At 60.5% G+C, this 19,371-nt stretch overlaps 1 protein-coding gene and 1 pseudogene across 1 annotated transcript; both read left to right on the top strand.

Moving 5' to 3' along the window:
* The first annotated feature begins 193 nt into the window (after positions 1 to 193).
* Positions 194 to 2,091, top strand: LOC113926347 (annotated as a pseudogene).
* Positions 2,092 to 3,081: 990 nt separating this feature from the next.
* LOC113926251 (cysteine and histidine-rich protein 1) lies at positions 3,082 to 15,693 on the top strand. The gene is made up of 4 exons (XM_027600909.1): positions 3,082 to 3,441; positions 12,167 to 12,405; positions 13,117 to 13,328; positions 14,929 to 15,693. Exons 1-4 carry the CDS (start codon positions 3,082 to 3,084, stop codon positions 15,318 to 15,320), a joined length of 1,203 nt encoding a protein of 400 aa, XP_027456710.1. The 3' UTR covers positions 15,321 to 15,693.
* Positions 15,694 to 19,371: the final 3,678 nt, after the last annotated feature.

The following is a 19,371-nucleotide window of genomic DNA, read 5'->3' as shown; positions in this document are numbered from 1 at the left end:
CAACTCCGCGCAGTCCCGCCCAGACCCACTCCCCTCTCAGCCCCGCCCACGACCTTCACAGCTCCGCCCTCAACCCGCCCCTTTTACTGGCCCTTCCCTTCACAGCCCCTCCCCTCACCACAGATCCCTCCAAACCACTTGGGTATCATACCGCAATCGTGGGACAGAGCTCCCTCCTCCTAGTACCCTCTCCGCCTTCACAACCTTGTCTGGCTCTCCTAGAACGCCCCCTTCCCCAGGCCCCGCCCTCCCACCGCTCTAGCCTCCGCTCCTCTCGTTGGTTCGCGTCCGGCCAATGTTGGCTGGGCTGAAGGGGGAGACCCGGCAGCGTACCGCGAGCGAGCGAGCGAGCGGCCGATCGGCGGGCGGCGGGGTGGGCGACTGCGGCCTACAGCTCGCCTCTGCGTCGGGGCCTCGCAGCTCAGCCGCCGCTGAGGGCCTGCGCTGTAGCTCCTTCCAGGCCAGGTTCCGAAGACGGCGCCTCCCGGAGCGCAGGAACCAGGTCGAGTGGGCCTGCGCGCGACTCTCCCCGAGGCCCGGCACCCCCACTTGGATTCCAGGGCCCCAGAACTCACGCCCACCCAGGTCAGGTTCGCTTTCTCCTTTCTTTTCCCGGCCTAACTAGGTTCCTCTTCCCCACAGCTGCGTCCCAGGGCTCCGGAAAGTTTCGAATGAGCCTATCCCAACACTTAGAAATGGGGCTCTGGAACCTGGGAGTCCAGGAGAGTCGCCTTTAGGGCTCCTGGTCGCCGGCTTCTGCGTTTTCTTCCTCTCCAAAGTTTTGAATCCCCTTCCTGTTTCACATTCCCTACCACCCGAGGTGCCATGGCCCCCAAGCCTTGGAGTGAGTGGAGCACGACCCTGTCCCACCTGGCACTGGGAGTGGTGTCTCTGCATGCAGCCGTGCGCACTGCCCAGGTGAGTACACCGGGAGGGGGCAGGGATGTGTCCCGCTCCCAAACTGCAAGGATCTGCATCAGGTCCAGTTCCCCCGATCACAGAGAGGGTGGCGGGAGGTTGAATCTGAAGCCCAGGGTTGCATGAGACCCCCAGACCTTTCCCTGCTTAAAGGAAGGTCCTGGCCTCTTTTTTCCCCACACCTCCTCCTATCTTTGTGCTGACAGGCAAGTCGAGGGGCCGCTGCTGGCTTCCTGCTCCAGGCCTTGGCCTCTGCCACCATGCTGGCCCCAGGGCTGGGCACAGATGAAGACTGTCTTGCTGGAGCCTGGGTGGCCACTGTCATTGGCCTGCCCCTTCTGGCCTTCGATTTCCACTGGGTGAATGGGGACCGCTCCTCTGCCAACCTGCTCCTGGGAGGAGGGATGGTGCTGGCAGTGGCCGGTGACCACCTTGGTGCTGAGGGCCGCTCTGTGGCTAGTCAGGCAGTGGTGCTGGTGGTTGCAGTAACCATCCTCATTGTGGCCGTTTTCACAGCCAACACTTACGGAATGTGGGGGGGGCGCAATGTTGGGTGCTGCAGGCCTCCTGAGCCGGCTAGAGGAAGAGAGACTGCTGCTGCTACCAAAGGAGGACGTCTGTCGCTGGGCCTTGGCTGCAGGCAGTTGGGCCTACCACCAAGCCCTGCACACACAGCGCCTGCAGTGGGAGTGATGTTTGGAGACAGCAAGGTGGGGCTTCTGCCCTGGCTACACCTCCCCCTCCCACAGGCCTGTTCCTGTGGGCCTCCTCCCCTAGGACGGACTCTCTTGCCTCCCAAAGGGAGCTTGCTGCAGGGTGATGGATGCCTTGGTCAGGGTGCTCAGGTGCCTGAATCTGGGCACTGTCCCTCTGGCTGCGTGTGGGCACTCGCCTAGACCAGAATGAAGGAGATGGGGCCCCAGGCACATGTTGGGGCCTGATGCTGGTCGGGCCGTGGTTTTGGGTCCAGAGAGAGGCTTGGTCTCCAATAAACCTTAGGGATACAGCAGGAATATGGAATCTGCCCATTCTTGAAAGGGATCGAGGGGTCCTCCGCTGAGCTTTCTAAAGCTCCAGCGCAGCAACTGGTTTCCTTGTGTAAAAAAAGGGATGTCCTGAAACTAGCCCTGGGGCCTCACTCAGCCTGACCTCCTAATGGCACCCTTGTCAGGAGGGCCCCTAGACTGAGAAGACCTAGTCCTGGACCCTGTGACATACTGGAGCTCTGAATATCCTTGTACAGCCTGGCAGGTGGCCCTCCAGGACAGTGACCTTCACCGGCTGCCGGCTGGGGTGGGGACAGGGGAGGACTGTCCTATACCTGTATTACAGCTGTCCAGAAATTAACATTCCCTCTCAGAGCTGACTTGACATGTACTCATTTGTCCTCAGGCCTGTGCAAGGCAAGTCCTGATTTTCCAAGACCCTCACTTTCCACAGTGGACCCCTCTTCAGTTTCCAACCCCGGGATTAATGGTTTAAATTCGGGGTCCGCAGCCCTTTCTCGGGGAGTACCTATGCTTGGGTGCTGTGGAAGCACACCTGGTCCCACACAAGAGGGACAGGAGTGGCCGGCAGGGTTTCTCTCCCCGGCGTGCACGCAGACCTGAGTGTTGGGAGGACAAAGGCGCAAGCACAGCCCGACGTGGGGGGGCCCAGGAATGCCCACCATCCGAGTGGCCTTCGGCTTGTGGGCCGCACCCTAGACGGACCGGAAGCGGCGCGCACGCCCCCAACCCCAGGATTTCCCCGCCCCGGGCGCGCGCCCCTCCGCAAGTTGCCCTGGGCCCCGCCCCCTTCCTGCCCACTTTCTGCAGGGGCGGGCCCTTGGGCGTCCTTGCGCGCCCATTGGGTCTGACGGACGTACCGTCTAGCCCTGAGTGGTGCTCCCATTGGTCCCACACAGTCACGTGACTGGGAGACCGAGGGGGCGGTGGCGGCGGCAGGGGGAGCGCGCAGCGAAAACAAAGATGGCGGCCGCGCCGGGGTCGGTGGCCGCGGCAGCTTCGGGGCGACGGGCGGGCCGGACCCACTGAGGCGGCGGCGCAGGGAGCGGGGTTGCGGGGTCGCGGCGGCAGCGAGAGGGCGGCGGGAGCGCGCGGCGCCCCTAACCTCCAGCCGCGGGTGCGCGCCGGCACCCGCCCGCCGGGCCGACCGGCCGTGATGTCCGGCGCGGAGGAGGCCGGCGGGGGCGGGCCGGCCGCAGGGCCCGCCGGCGCCGTGCCGGCTGGGGCCGGGGTCGGGGCCGGGCCGGGGGCGGCCGCGGGGCCGGCGGCGGTAGCGGCGCTGGGCGAGGCGGCGGGGCCCGGGCTCCCGGACGAGGCGGGCCTGGCCGGCGCCCGGCAGCTGCAGGAGGCGGCCGGCGACCCAGACGCGCCGCCCAAGAAGCGGCTGCGGGCGGCCGAGGCAGCCGAGGCGGCGGCGGCGGCGGCGGCGGCGGGCAGCGGGAAGCTGGAGGAGCGGCTCTACTCGGTGCTGTGCTGCACCGTCTGCCTGGACCTGCCTAAGGCCTCCGTGTACCAGGTAGGGCCGCCGGCCCGACCCCGACCCAGCCCGGCTCCAGCCCCGCCGCGGCCGTCCCCCTCCCCCCCCACCTCGGGCACCGCGTGCCCTCGGAAGCCAGGTCTGAGCTCCGGGGCCCAGTAGTCGGGACTCCTGGCGTCTGTTCGGAAGCTCTTGATTCTCTTCCTCTCGGGACTTTGTTTCCTACTCATAATCAGTTTCTTGTTCTGACTTCCCTTGTTTCTTGATTCGAATCTTTTCGCTTCTTTATTTTTCAGCGTTCCCCGCTGCCCCACCTCAACACTGCCCAGCCCACCCTTTCAAGTTGACCCCCAAGAGAGCTGGTAACAAAGGCCCCCGCACACTCCTCAGCGTCGGCTCCCCTCATTCTTGAGCTCCCTGGACTCGGGAGACCCGGGTGTTTCCTCTTCACTCACGCCCTTATTCTCTATTTTTTTTTTAGCAGCCACACCCCCGAAAGCTGTCTTCAAGCTTCTCTTGTATATCTTCTATCTCCCAATTGAAAGAATTCTCGTTCCCTTTTATTTGGGAAGAACCCTGAAAGGATAGGGTCATCTCTTTTCCGTCTTCTCTCCCTTCCCCTCATTCCCGGTCTGGATGAACCAGCTGCATGAAGCCCCAGTCTGGGTCCCTTCTCTGTTCCCAGCCTGACCTCGTGCTCTGCTTTCTAGACATGCTACGCCCTAAGTTAGACTCCCACCCCATCCCGCCGTACCCACACCACGCCTGGCTTCTTAGGCTACCAGCACTCCAGGAAATGTGTCCACCCTCCTTTTTCCATGTGAGGCTCCTGAATGGTGGCTGGACTCAGTCCTTAGCCAGCCACGGCCATCAGAGAGGGCCCTTGGCCCAGGTAGGTCTTACATGTGCACCACATAGCAGCAGGGGCCACACTCTGGCCCAGGTCAGTTTGCAGTGTGCTGCCTTCTTTGTTCACCTGTCTCTCTCCACCTCAACACCTCCTCCCCACCTCTGACTTTGATACCCCTTCTTCCAAGAACCTCTTTGAGGAATGGAACAGGTTCTCTATCATCTTTCTTAGCACTTGCAGGAGCTGGTCATAGCTGATGGGGCCTTGTTTTCCTGCTGTTACTCAAACTGGGGGCCATGGGTGAGAGGATCATTTTTGTAGAAAGCAGCACAAGGCTAATCTGGGTTGCCATTTCCCCAGTCTCTAGATCTCCAAGTTCTTTCCTGCTTTGGCGTGAGGTAGCTTTTAGGAGGACCCTGGTGTGCAGAGAGGAAAGAGAAGCCATTGGCAGGGAAGTGGGTTGAGTTTTTTGGGTGGAGGGTACTGCCTCTCAGCCTATCCTGGCGAGAGGCCCTAGCTCAGGAATACCATAGGTCTTCTGACCCAATTGGGGGAGTGCTTCCCATAGCCCCTCAGCCTTGGGGGTACCCTTTAGAGTTGGGCGCTCTCCAGCCCCTTTTTCCCTTGCCCATGATCTTTTGATCCTTTCAGGTGTAGGAATTCTTCCTTCCTTGGGTCTTAGATGAGAGCTCTAAAAAGCCAAGCCACCAGTGGTTTGGAGGGAGGGTCCCAGGGGAATTTGGGGGGGGGTCTCTCGTCCTGTGAGTGGGCTAGACCTGGACCTGGCATGATGACGTAACAGGCCACATGGTGCTTCCTGGTCCACTCAGCACAGACCCAAAGCTCTGCCTCTGGCCAGAACCACTGTGCTGGGGCCTGTGAGCCTGGCTGGTTCAAACCAGCCCACGCTGTGCTGGGAGCTGAGCTCTGTCCTGGGCGGGCTGGAGGCAGGCAGATAAGCAGCTGTGACAGAGACAGTGAAGGAGCTGAAACAACCCTGACCTGTGGCCCTCCCCATGGCCTAATGGGCTGTGCTGAGCAGCTTCCCTGGAAACGGCCTGCTAAGCAAGGAGAGCCCATGATGCTAAAGCTGTAGGCTCTGGTACTGGTCCTCCTGCTCCACCTCCATTCTTCCCAAGTGACAGGCGGGCCTTGATAGTGAGTTGTTTTCCTCTCATCTCTGGAGGCCTGGAGAAAGCTCTAGAACATATCAGTAGCAGAGCTCTGGACTCTAGAAAGTTTGACTAGAGTCCTTCCATGGGTTAGCACTTGCTTTGGCTGCTGGAAGCCGTGCCGTGGGTGGGGGCACACCTTGCTTGGATGCGTAGCCGTGCCCACGAGGGGCCCGAGGGATGAGCCAGAGGAAGGAGGGAAGGTTTCTTGGTGGCTCCCTACTGCATACGACCCTGGATGGGGACATTGAGGGTAGTGGTTGGGATGGGCCTAGAGACCTGTGTCATTGCCTCGTCCCATCTGAGTTGGGTTTACTCCCAGGAGGATTTGGTAATGAATGGCCTAGGCCCTACACACATTGTCTCGAAACAGGCAGACACACAGCTTTCTGTGTGTCCCTGGTTGGGGCCCACTACTGGCCATCACCTCTTGGCCTGGGCTCAGCCCCTTCATTTTTTTTTTTTTTAAAGTGCACAGCAATATTTTTGTTTTTAAAGATATTATTTATTTATTTGAGAGAGAATGAGAGATAGCACGAGAGGGGGGAGGGTCAGAGGGAGAAGCAGACTCCCCGCCGAGCAGGGAGCCCGATGCGGGACTCGATCCCAGGACTCCAGGATCATGACCCGAGCCCAAGGCAGTCGCTTAACCAGGCGCCCCGCCCCTTCATTTTTGAGGGCCTTCTTTGGTGAGCCGTGTCGACTGGCCGCTTCTGGCGGCCGCTCTAGGGCCTGTGATGTGTTCCATTCTCTGGTGAGCCGTGTTGACTGGCCGCTTCTGGCGGCCGCTGTGGGGCCTGTGGTGTGTTCCATTCTCTGTTCCTACCAGCAGCATTTCCCCTGACCCCACCAGGACACGCGGCTTGTGTCTGGGGATTGTCTCAAATGGTGCCCAGCTCTGGGGCGAGGAGAGTAGCCAGGGGCCATGGTGAGCCCTGTGCGCTGTGCCTGGCTGAGTCTGGGGGGGACAGCTCCGTGGGCCCCTGGAGTTGGCTGAGTGCATGGTAACTTGAGAGCTTGCCCTGTGGCCACCAGACCCCACCTCCATGCCACAGGGGAGTGGTGGTGGCGGCGGGCAGAGCTCACTTCCAGCAGACTTACCCCCCTGTTTCTGAGTCTGAGCCCCTGGCCCCACACAGCTGGCTGTCCCACGCATCGAGCACGTCAAGCCACACACACCTGGGCTGGGACTTGCTTTGGTGTAAGAGCAAGGCACTCATGCAAATGGTTTTCACCACGGCCTACTTTAAGTTAGGTCAGGTCAGGGACGGGGTGGGTACAACAGGTGCCGGCTTTGATGTTCTTTGTGCGGGTGTTGGGTGTGGCCTTGGTGACCAGCCCTACAGGGTATGGGGCCACCTTCCAGAGTCCCAGGCAGCCACTGGGGCAGGCAGCGGGGGGCAGGAGGGCTGGAGTTGGAGCAGGGATACTCATGCAGGGTGGGCAACAGGGCATCTGCCGTAGATGCAGAACTGTATAGCACCAGGGCAGTGTGACCTGCCCCCCACGCCCCCCGCCCTGCGTGTCTGAGTGCCTTTTCTGGAGGAAACAGCCTTGGTGGTGCCTGGAACATTGAAACTACAGCCTGATCTTCCTGGGCTCCCCCCGAAGCCTTTCACACAAGGCCCAGTGTGTTGTCTGTGTGATATACCTGGTAGGACCCTGTTGACATCAGCTGAGGCCCTGAGCTGTGGACCCGCATCTGGAGGGAGGGGCCACCTAGCTCCACCACCCCTCACCACACTCTCAGCCAGAAGAGTTCCTGTGACCCCCCCCCCTCAGGAAGGAGTAGTCGGGGGTGTCACAGGGTGTGGCCCCCGAGTGGCTTTGTGGCCTACCAGCAGCACACCCCCTCCTCCCACCTGTTGCTCCTGTGCCCCTTCTGCCTGGGTGCCCTCTCCCCACTCCTGCTTTTCTTCTGGGGCCCCACAGAGGCAGTGGCCATCCTCTCTCCCTGCGACAGGATGCTTGTCCTCACTTGACTGGGGCACCTGCCAGTTTCTGCCCTGTGGGAGGGCTGGGTATGTCTTCCTGTGCCTCTCACCCCTAAGGTCTGTCTCCTCCAGGACTCGGCTCAGGCCCTGGCAGGGGAAACTGGTTACGTGATTGGCAGTCATATTGGTAAAAGGCCTAGGAAGCAGAGGTGGGCCCATGTTTGCCCAGGCCCCAGCCAGTGTGGTCACAGGCCTTGGGGAGCCCCCAGTGGTTGTCAGCATGCCTGGTACTGCAGGCTCTGTTCAAAGTGATGTTTAGGGAATCCCCCATGAGGCTGCCCATCCAGCTGGCCTGGAATTGTCTTCCCTAGCTCCTGGCTCATGCTTTGAGGTAAGAAAGGTGGCAGAATAGAGCTCCAAAACAAGAGCATAGAGAGGAGAAAGTTTCTGAACTCTGGCTACATGAGAACCTGTATTTTTTTGTGGTGGTTACTTGTCATTTGAGTTGCCTTTCAATCCGGAGTATCTACATTCTGAACAAGAACCTGGTTATGGGAATGACTGGTTCCCAGCCGAGTCCTAACTCTTGTGTGATATTGGGAGCTGTTGGTCCAGGACTTCAGACCCAAAACCGGGTGGAGTGTTAGAGTCCTGGCTGTAAAGCTGCATTCCTTGGACACGGTGAGATCTCTTCTTAGTTCCCTTGAATAAAGAAATTGAGACCTCAGGCCAAACGTCAGGGACATAGGGCGCCCTGCAGCCCTGCTGAGCATGGTGAGAGGGACCCCCAGCTGGGCTGAGCAGCAGTTTTGGGTTAATGCCCTTAGCTGTCCTTTGGAGGGTGGGCTGCTCACATGGGCCTAGGTGCCAAGCCTTCCTGGAGCCCCCAGTGTTTGAGGGGACCATGTACTGCAGGCTTAAAAGAGGGCCTAAAAGGCCTATTGACCAAGGCTTGGTTTCCAGGAGTTGGGGGGTGGTGTTTTCTAAGGTCCCTTTACAGCCCAAGGCCTGGAGTCAGGGCTCCTCCTGGGTTTGGACGGTACAATCAGCTTCCCCTTAGCCCCGGGGGGAAGCTGGCCTGGGTGCACATGGGCTGCCTGGGGCCTGTAGAGGGAGAGGTTGCTGGGTGGTGTCCTGAGAGGGCAGGTACGAATGTCCGCCCCTGGGCTGTTTGCGGAGGGGCTTGGGTGGGGTTGGGGCCTCCTGGGGTGAGGGAGGAGCTTTTGCTGAAATCACGTGCTTGTGCCAGGAGTCCTTTCTGAGGCTCTCCAGGTGGGGGCCATGTGAGGGGCTGGCCAGGCTCTGCTGTGTGATGGCCATGGTGGGTGTTTCTTCTGTTCCTGTCATGTGCTGGGGGCTGAGCCATGCTGTCATACATGTCTCACCCCATCTCTCAGCACATGATGAGGCCAGTCCTGTCTTTGTCACTTTTTGTGCCTGAGGACAGTGAGGCCCCAAGAAGAAAGCAGCAAGCCCAGGGTCATGCTGCTGATGACCTGTAGGTTAGAGATTGAGCCAGCATCTGTCCTGGGAAGCCCTACAATGTTCTGAATTGGGGTGCCCCTCTCCCTGCCCCTCCAACCAGCAGGATCTTCCTGGCAGCCTGGGTGGGCGCTGCAGGAGCTGCTTCTTGGGATACCCAGGCTCTTGGGGGCTTGGCTCTAGCATGTGGAGTGGGGCACTCTGGCCTGCCTTAGCTGTCCATTGGAGGCTTGGCCTGCAGCTGGCATTGTGCAGAGCCCTCTGGGAGCCAGGTTCCAGCTGGGCAAGTCAGGGTAGGTACAGTCCAGCCTGGCTGCTGAGGAGGCTAAGTCTGCGTTACCAATTGGCCAGGCCTGCATGTGGAGTTGGAGTCTTGCTCAGGAGGTCGAGGAGGACCTGGATAGCGGGGAGGGCTCTGGAGCATGGTGATCCACCCTGCTGTGGACAGACCACCTGGGCTGGATGTCATCTGGGCCCAGACCAGCCACCTGGTTTTTACCGCAGAACACCCCTTGGGTAACTGGTGAGATGCTGGCTGCATGTGGATGTCAGCTTGTCCCTTGGCTGGGCCAGTAGCACTCTGCAGCATCTTGCTGGCTCACTGTCTTCCGTCTCACAACTGAGCTGTTGGGGCCTAAGGGGCAGTGACCCTACCTCTCCCCAGAGGAGGGCAAGGGTCAGTACTGCTTCTCCTAAGCCTGTGTTGCATCTAAAAACTCCAGGAGGAAGGGGGTGAGAGCTAGCTTGGATGTTCCTGCAGCCCACAGGCTCTAGAAGAGACCTGCCAGGAGGGGTATGCAGGTCCGCTCTGCACCAGAGCAGTGGACTTTCAGGGCAGTGCTGGGAGGTAGGTGTCATATACTTGGCAACCTTGGTGTTCCTCAGGAGGCTCTAGACTCCATCCAAGTCTCTCACCCTTAGCCCCACACCCTGGCTGCGCCACCTTGAGATAGAAGAGAAGCCAGGTGGGTTCTGTTGCTGTTCTGCTCAGGCAAGTGGTGCCTGCGGAGCTGGGCCCTGCCCAGGTAGCCTCTCACCAGAAGGCATCGAGAACCAGAGTCTGTGGTGTGGGGGGGCTCCCAGAGTTGGCATCCTGCAGGCCCTGGAGGTGAAGGGCCTTGCTGTCCAGCCAGGCCCTCGGAGGTGCCAGGCAGTGGTTGTGGCTTCACTTCCAGGGGGCACCCTGAAGTTTCCTCCTCCCACGACTAAGGGTTAGCCTGAACACCGTCCTTCTATGCCTCTGCAAGCTGCAACAGTCTTCTCTCCGGGGCTATGGTTTGGCGAAGCCAGGTCTCTGCCGGACTCAGGCCCCTGGCGGGGGCTGTGATTAAACACATGCCCTGGGCCCTTGGTCTCTGCCTCCCGCCGGGTGGCGGGGGCCTGTGGTGTCTGTGTCCCCTGCCCTCTCTTTCACCCACCGCATCTCTGGCTTCTCCATTGACCTCTGGGGGTGGACAGGGTAGCCTGCTGCTCCCGTGAGCAGGACTCCGCTCATCCCCGCTGCTTCTGAGAGTCCCCACCCCGCCAGCCCATGTGTCCAAAGCTGACACTGGCCCACCCCTGCCAGTCCCTTTTCCTCCAAACCTGAGCGCAGCCAGCTCCCCTCCCTCATCTTGCACATTTTAATTTTTGGCCTGACTTAGAAATGGAGATTTTTGGCACAAATAGTCTGTGGTGTTTGTGTGGACATGGATTCTGTGAATGAGGCCTTTGTCTCCAGCCCTCCCACCTGCACTGGTCCTTAACACGTAAGTCCCATCACTCACTAGCCCCCAGGCCTGGCACACAGGTGCCAAGAGCTCCCTCGGCCTCCCACAGCTCCTCAGCTCGGTGCGCAGACCCCTGAAATGATGGGATGGCGGCTGGTGTTGACCGAGGATCCCATGTGTGTGGGTGTGGCCAGGCCTCTACTGCACTGCAGTCCCCCCTCAGAAGTGTCCTGGACCTCGGGGGAAGCTTGTGGCCCAGTGGCTTTCTGGAGGGTTGTCCTGGCTGGGGAGCCCAGGCCGGCTGCTGGCAAGGCCTGTGATCGTGCCATCTGCCTGCTCACCCTCAGCTGGCTGCAGGAGAGTCTCCAAGTGGAAATCCAGCTACCCTCAGCAGAACCCCTACCTGCCCCCCACAGCATTCCCTGACCTCTGCCCCTGCAGGTTTTTACCAGCCAGGGCCAGGCCTGGGGAGCTGTGTTTGCCCCAGGGGGACGCTCAGCTCAAGTCTTTGCTCTTGTATCTCTGTGGGTCTCTCCTACCCTTGGAGGGCCAGGCCCACAGCCTGTGTACTTCCCTGAACGGCACCACATCGGTCCTCAGGATGTGCCTGTGGAACCAGAGGCCCACTGTCTGCGTGCACATGGACTCCCAGTACGGGCATGTTGCCCACAGCCAGTGTCTGGGCCTCAGATCTGCAGGCTCCCAAAGGAAGGGGGCCTGCCTCCTGCTGACCCGGCTCAGCAGTCTGTCCTGCTGGCAGCTCCCATTCTCTCCTCCAGTCATACACTGTGCTCACAACACCCTTGTCCCAGGCCAGCTGGGTCTCCCCATCCACCCCAGCTCTGTGCCAGCAGCCTTCAGGAAGGTCCCCGTGTGAAGCCAGCCTCACTGGGTGGGTGGCAGCTGCCTTCTCCCCTGTGCCGGCCAAGGAGGGCCGGAGTGGAGGGGCCAGGCCCCCAGCACAGGGGAGCAGTGTCTGCTCCTACTCGGCAGCTGCTGGCTAAGTGCCGCTGCTGTGCTCAGACAAGAGTCCGTGTTCCTGTAGGTGTCCTGAAGTCAGGGCCTCTGGGGGACCCGTGACACAGTCCCTGGCCCCTGGGATGGGAAAAGGCTCCAAGCCCCAGTGTGGCCAAACCAGTCACCCTTGTGGGCCTCCCTCAGTGGAGGTCTGTCACCCCTGCAAGCCACCAAGGGCTCTCTTTGAGTCACCTACCTCTCCACAGGAACCCCATTGGCTGTGTGTTTGCCATGTTCCACGGAAAAGGCCCGTTCCTCCTTTTTTTTTTTTTTTTTAAGATTTTATTTATTTGAGAGAGAGAGAATGAGAGATAGCACGAGAGGGAAGAGGGTCAGAGGGAGAAGCAGACTTACTGCTGAGCAGGGAGCCCGATGTAGGACTCGATCCCGGGACTCCAGGATCATGACCTGAGCCGAAGGCAGTCGCTTAACCAACTGAGCCACCCAGGCGCCCAAGGCCCGTTCCTCCTGAGCAGTGGCTCTGTTTGCCTCTCCTGGCCAGCAGGCCCTTCTGCAGCTGGAGCCGGTGGGGCAGGCTGGTGCGTGCGTGTGTGCACCTCCTGCAGGTCTGTGAGCTCATCTCCCTTTCCTTCTTCGCAGTGTACTAACGGTCACTTGATGTGCGCTGGCTGTTTTATCCACCTACTAGCAGATGCCCGGCTGAAGGAGGAGCAGGCCACATGCCCTAACTGTCGTTGTGAGATCAGTAAGAGCCTCTGCTGCCGCAACCTGGCTGTGGAGAAAGCCGTGAGCGAGCTGCCCTCCGAGTGTGGCTTCTGCCTGCGCCAGTTTCCCCGCTCCCTCCTGGAGAGGCACCAGAAAGAGGAGTGTCAGGACAGGTAACCTCCTGGGCCGGCCTGCCTGCCGGAGCTTTAACCACATGCGTGGAGCCCAGGATGGGGCTGGAGGCCACCCTGCTGCAGGCGAGGCCCCACAATGTGGGTTATTTTCGTTGGTCTTTGTTGCCCTGGCCCTGGGTTCTGCACACATAGCCCAGTGGCAATCTGGAGGGAATGGGCCAGGGTGAAGCTGCTTGGGGCCCAGGCCCTGGAGGGGAGCAGGGGTGGGCCCTGCAGAGGGCAGGGGGCTGTGATCTGGACCCAGTGGCTGTTTGGACATCACCCTGGCTCTCCAAGGTTCTCTGGCTGCATGGGGACCTCTTAGAGGCTCTCTGTCCTTGGCCAGCTCTGGGAGCTTAGCGTGAAGCTGCATGGGCACCCTAACCCAGTCCCTGCTGGCTGACCCTGCTGTCTGCCAGTGGTCAGGCCGGCGAGCCTCACATAAAGCGAAGCTGCATAGGGTCCAAGACCATGGTCAGTGGCCACTGTTGCCAAGCAAGAGAGTCCTCCCAGCAAAGGGTGTAGGTGGCATGTATATTCACAGCTCTCACGTGCTCCTTTTCTCTCAGTTTCTCCCACACACTCTGACCCCTTCCTGGGGGCTGGCACACGGTGGATATGTCTCCAAGGCGTAATTTGTATGAGCAGGGCTGGGCAGAGCTACCTCCCACAGGGCGCAGGCTGTGACCACGGTGCTCGCCTCCTCCCCAGGGTGACCCAGTGCAAATATAAGCGCATCGGCTGCCCGTGGCATGGCCCCTTCCACGAGCTGACGGTGCATGAGGCTGCATGTGCCCACCCAACCAAGACGGGCAATGAGCTGATGGAGATCCTAGACGAGATGGACCAGAGCCACCGCAAGGAGATGCAGCTCTACAACAGCATCTTTAGCCTGCTCAGCTTTGAGAAGATCGGTTACACAGGTGAGGCGCCCTGCCACCCACTGCATGCCGCACAGGCTGGGGGTGGGGGGGGGGGCGGCTGGGAGCCTGGGGAGCAGTGGCTCTGAGCAGTGGGCACAGGCCATGCTGGAAGGCCAGGCTGTGGACAAGCTTTTGGTGAATGGGAGGACACCTTGGGGGAGAAGACAGGCCAGAGGCCAAGCAGGGGAGGGGCCGGGGCAGGACCCCAGGGGCACCTGCATGGCTCTCAGAGGCCCTCCCACCTGCCTCCCCTCCCTGGGCCTGCCACCCCAACAAGGTGACATCCTACTGCGTGGGGCTGCACAGGCCTTGGGACAGTCAGTGTCTAAGCAGAAGGGGGGTGTGTCTTGGAGGGCCCAGCAGCTAGGGGCCTGCCCTGCGGAGCCAAAGGCAAGAAGAGCACTCAGCACATCCGGTCCTGCCTGCAGGCAGTTACTGCAGTGGCCACGGGTCTCCTGAGGCCATCAAGAAGATGCTCAGGGGCAGGGCTCCTGAATGAGCTGAGGGTGCTCAGCTCAAAATGCAGAGCTGGGAGTGGACGCCCAGGGACGGGCAGGCTGGACCACGCTCAGGCCTCCTGGATCTCATGGGCTCGCCTGGCCACTGCCACTGCTTTTGGACATGCTGGGGAGCAGGAGCCAGGCCAGGGCCTGGTCCAGATACAGAGAACAGCAAGAAGCACCTGCTGACACTGGGGCCACTCAGGGAGACTACAGCCCTCTACTGCTCAGCCCACACCAGGCAGCCGGCTCAGAGCATCAAGGGTGGTCCCAGGCAACCAGTCACACCGTGCTGCCTGGACTAGGCCTGGCTAGGTGTGGGCCTGCACAGGCCTGAGAGCGAAGGGCCCGGCAGCCTCAGCAGCAGAAGGTCGTGGCCCCTGGTTAGTTGCAGCCTCAGCTGCCCTGGTGGGCGCCATGGCACAAACAGTCCAGGCCAGGCCTTGTGGGTCTGGGCGGGCTGAGGCATCATGATGGTGGCGGTGGCCGGGCAGGGAACCCCGTCCACACAGGAAGGACTGGCCACCTCCGTGGTGGGACTCGTGGGCCGTGGGCCCCGGGCTGTGCTGAGAGAACTGTGTGACAGCACAGGAGCCCAGCACTGGGCCACACGCCAGCGCTCTGCCTTGCGCCCCACGCAGGCTCACGTGCCACGCGCCTGCCTGCCCGCCCGCCTGCCGGCTTTTCTGGCAGCTCTGTATCAGAACCAATAAAGTGCACTTGTTCTCAGAACGCATCCTGTCTGTGTGTCTGCTTACCCACGCCCCTTGGGTGGGCCTCCCTCTGCCTGGGCTGGGCCCTGGGGGGGGCAAAGAGGGAGGCCAGCGAGGGTCGGGCCGCTCACTTCCTTCAGCCTCCGGACTCCCTGCAGCTAATGCGTGTTACTTCTGTTTGTAGTTCTTTCCCCCAAGCTTGTGTACGCCTCCATTTGCCATAATTGCGTTTGATTTGCCTTGTGACAAGTAGAGCACGCTGTGTCCTCCTGGTAAGTTGCCTTCCTCCCTGGCTGAGCCTTTATCCTCGCTCGGCCTTTGGAAGGCGCCACCCCCGGCCCTGCCCACACTGACTGCCGGCTCTTCCCGGCCTGTCTGTCTCCACAGAGGTCCAGTTTCGGCCGTACCGCACGGATGACTTCATCACGCGCCTGTACTACGAGACGCCAAGGTTCACGGTGCTGAACCAGACGTGGGTCCTGAAGGCGCGCGTGAACGACTCAGAGCGTAACCCCAACCTGTCGTGCAAGCGCACACTCTCCTTCCAGCTTCTCCTCAAGAGCAAGGTCACGGCGCCCCTGGAGTGCTCCTTCCTGCTGCTCAAGGGTCCCTATGACGATGTGAAGATCAGCCCGGTCATCTACCACTTCGTCTTCACCAACGAGAGCAACGAGACGGACTACGTGCCCCTGCCCATCGTCGACTCCGTGGAGTGCAACAAGCTGCTGGCCGCCAAGAACATCAACCTGCGGCTCTTCCTGTTCCAGATACAGAAGTAGGCGGCTCCGCTGTGCTGCCCACGCCTGCCCAGCGGTGGCTTCACCATGCTGTCTGACCTTTGAGCAACGGAGGGGAAGGAATGAATGCGAACATTGGAAAGTCTGCATGCGTGTGCGAAGGTGTGAGTGCTCACGCCTCGCGCTCTGCCCCGCCTCCCCTGTCCCAGGCACCGGAGGCTGGGCCACCTGCAGAGGAAACGGTGGCTCAGGGACACCATGGGGCTAAGCCCAGTGGCCACACCCTGGCCCCCAGTGGCGCAGTGAGGCACACCGTCTGCTCTGGGCCGTGCCCGGCCCCTGGGCCGGGCTCGGGGAGCACGCTGACTTCAGACGGCATATTTGATTGCAATTAAAAAGGCACCCTTGTTTCCTACTTTCTGTTTTGTTTGAGGGAAAGGCATAGCTGCGATTGGACATTGGGGGAGCTTTGATTTGGCCTGGGGGTCAGAGCCCAAAGGTCCTTGTTACTACATCTCCATGTACACCCCCCACCAGAGCCGGGGTCTTGCAGCGGCCCCAGCGCACCCCCCACCCCACCAGCTGCCCCAGAGAGGCAGGACTTGGCCACCCAGGCTCAGCAGATGCTTCGGAATGCAGGGTGAAATTCTGTCTCTTCCCAGGAAAAAAATTAAACTCTTTACAGGTTCTTCTATAAGTTATGAAATTTAGCAAGAGAGAATCTATTTTGTGTATTCAGCCTTGAGGGCACAGCATCCCCAGCCTGTGAGGGAAGCTGTGGGTGGGGGCTGCTGGTGATAAGCTAGCCTGGCTGGGGGAGGGTTTGAGTGGGCTGGCCATCCCCCATGATGCTGGCCCTGTGTCGGGGGGGGGGGCCCCCCCACAGAGGTCAGTCCTTGGGCAACCTGGTTTCTCGCTGGAGGGAGCTCTTCAAGCCTCAACTTTGCTGCCCCCGTGGCCCTGGCCTGCAGTGAGCAGTCCTCAGTGTGTGGGCCTCACAGCGGGGGAAGGAGCCCTCCCTGGAGGCCCCTGGGACCCTCAGAGCTGCTGGAAAGGGGAAAGCTTGGCCCCCCCTCCTTTGCTTAGGAGACACGGCTCTTCTGCAATAGGTTTCTGTTGCTTAAATACCAAAGAACCGTTTCCTTTGCCTCTGGCCTGGCCTACCGGATGCTTCAGAGCAGTCCCTGCCACTCCCGCCCCCCTCCTGACCTAGCCCCCCATTTCCCGGGCCCTGTAGGCTCAGCATACTGGGGAGCCCTGACAGCAAGAGTGCAGAGCTGCAGGCCTGGCCTTGCTCTGTGGTCCCTCCCTCTCCCAGCCCTCAAGCTGGGAACTGAGAAATGGAGGCAGGGAGGCCTGGGGTAGAGTGGTGCCTCATCCCAGTGCTGAGCCCAGGCAGCCCTCTGAGCCAATTCTCCCCCCAGGGCAGCTGGCCTAGTTATATTGAGAAGACTGGTTAGCTTCTTGTTTCCAGCCTAGGGCACGGGGCTTATGGGGGAACCACTCCTGCAAGGCCATCTGTGCCTGGCCACTGAGGGCGCCCAGAGGTGCTATGCTTGCTTTCCTACCCTCCACAAAGATGCCACCCCAGCCCCCAGCACATCCTCGGGGCCACACCCTGGCAAGAGTCCCACTGCCCTCGAGGGCTGCCCCCCGCCCGGCAGGCCCAGAGGATGACATTCAGATAGCCATGTGCCAGGTCTCGTGAGTAGAGGGGATGGTGCTGGGTCATTGCATCTCAGCATCTCTTGGGGATGGACACCGTCTCTGTAGAGTTTCTGGATTTCAGAGGCCCATGTGGTAGAGGAGCCAGGCCAGGGCAGGCGTGCCTGTGTTTGGGTGCATGTGTGAGAGATTTGAGCCAGCAGAGGGGTGGCGCCCAAAGGCTCTCCTAGCTGGGGCAGGGTGGGAGGCAGCAGATCTCTATGCAGGGCAGGTATGTGGCTGGGCCTTCTCAGCCCTGTCTCTGCAGTCCTTGGGGATGGGGGTGGCAGATGGGCTGGGCTCTGCACACCAGGGGTTCCTGGGTGCTGTGGGCATATAGCCCACTATTTCTGGCAGCCCAAGGGCATGGGGGGGCAGGGTGGCACCCACACAAGGCCTTCCTTGTAGGGTCATGTGTCTGGGGGTGCCCAAGAGGAGTGGTAACATATCCCAGCATCGCTGTCCCCAGCCCCCACCCTGTAACAGTCACCTCAGCAGCTGAGCCTTACAGCCTGGTGGAGACAGGCACCCTGGGAGATGGTGGTATGTCTCAGCCACTCCTGGGAGCTGGTGCCACAAACCTCCTGTGGCATCTCACTGGGGCGTCATTGATTTACTGGGGATGTCCCAACCATGTTGTTAGAAAGGAGAAAACACCCATGGTCTGTCTCCAGGACCCTTTGCCATCTTGGCATCCTGACCTAGAGGGAGTGGGGGAAGAACCCCGGCAGATGTGGGGGAGTCCTGGGGGCACAGACCAAGCTGGCCCCTCTACTCCGTGCCATCACCACTCCCCTACGGGCACTACATCCCTCAGTTCACCCAAGGGAGACATTTACAAAAATAATAAAAATAATTTTTTAAAGAGTAAAGCGAGAGGTGTTTTTATCACTGTGGTAAATGACTTACGTGTCACTATTGTGGTCTGTGTTCTCTTTGGATATTTTCTGTATGTAACTATAGTTTCAAAAAAATTCCAAACCATGTTTTGTCTGTGTTTCCTTATGTGAGAAGCCAGCCTCATGGATGCGTTTCCCTGGGCTCTGCTAGCATCCTGGACAGGAGTCAGGAGCTGCCCCCACTGGGCCCCCCACCCCACGGCCCCTGCTCAGTACTGCCCCATGTACACGTCTTTGCCCGATTGGTGGGAAGACTGAGGCATAGCAAAGTGGGGTCCTCTCTGGCTGTCTTGTGAATGCCGAATGCTCCCAGCACCTCTGGGGAGACTCCCTCCGCCCTTGGCCTGTTGAGCTGAGCCCGTCTCTACTTCCATGGCCGTGCTCTCCCACCCCTGCCCCATCTCCACCTTGCCCCTCACTGTGCTGCTCACACTCCACCAGCAGGCCCTCCAAGCAGCCCTTTCAGTTTCAGGGCCTTCCTGTTCTGCTCCCCATGCCCAGACCAAACTAGGGACCTGCAGAGCACTTCATCCTTCCAAGAGAAGAGGGTTACCTGGGTCCAGCTTCCCATCGCCTGCGCTTCCTCAGGCTCGGCTTTGCCCCCATCCCTGAAGTCTGGTCACTGGCCCTGGGCAGTCTTCCCCGGACCCAGAGACCCATCTAGTCTCTACATCATTCCCTCCACCACAGGCCTTACGGTCCATGCACTGCCTCAGGGTTTCTACCCTATTGGGTCTGTTTCGATTTCCATAGAAAATAAATGCATCCACCATCCCACCCTTTCTGGCCCTCCTCTGGGGCCTTTGGACACCAGCCTTGGCACCCAGTGGGGACTGAAATCTCCAAGGCATGGCAGGTGTTCGGTTCTCGAAGCAGTGCGAGACACGACAGGCATTTAGAGGTCTGTGGCCTGGGTGCACCAGGCCCACAAGGTTTCAGCGTGTGTGCACTGAGGCAGAAGGACCTTGCTCTGTTCAGTTTGGAAAACACATCCACCCACTTTTCCCGCACCAAGCACTGGGGATCCGTGTCCGCGCATGAGACGACTCTGTGGCTGCGCTCGCGGTTGCTCCACAGGCTCTGTGAAAAAGGGCGTATTTGATTCCGTGCACCTATCCAAGTACTCAAGGGTACTTGATCATAGATCCCTTGGTCTCCTTTTATGTGAAAGCGGTGCGTCCCTCAGGTGAAGTCGCAGGTGTAGGTAGATTTGCGTGTGTGTGTGAGGTTAGCGGCAGCACGCGGGCACAAGCCCAGGAGACCCCACCGCAAAGGCGACTGCGGGGCCGGGGAGGAACGTGGGGTGGGGCTCAGTTCCCACGCGGCCCCAGGAGTGTGGGGAGGTGCGCGGATCCCCTCGTCGCTCTCTCGCCGCCCTTCCCAAGTGAACGCCCCCCCGGACTACAGCTCCCAGGATGCTTCGGGTGGCTGGACTACACTTCCCGGGATGCTCCGAGGCATGGGCGGGGCCTGGCGCGGCGCCGCGGCGG

This window comes from Zalophus californianus, chromosome 4, assembly GCF_009762305.2.
Source record: "Zalophus californianus isolate mZalCal1 chromosome 4, mZalCal1.pri.v2, whole genome shotgun sequence".
Lineage (NCBI taxonomy): Eukaryota > Metazoa > Chordata > Mammalia > Carnivora > Otariidae > Zalophus > Zalophus californianus.
This window is presented reverse-complemented; position numbering and strand designations above follow the sequence as displayed.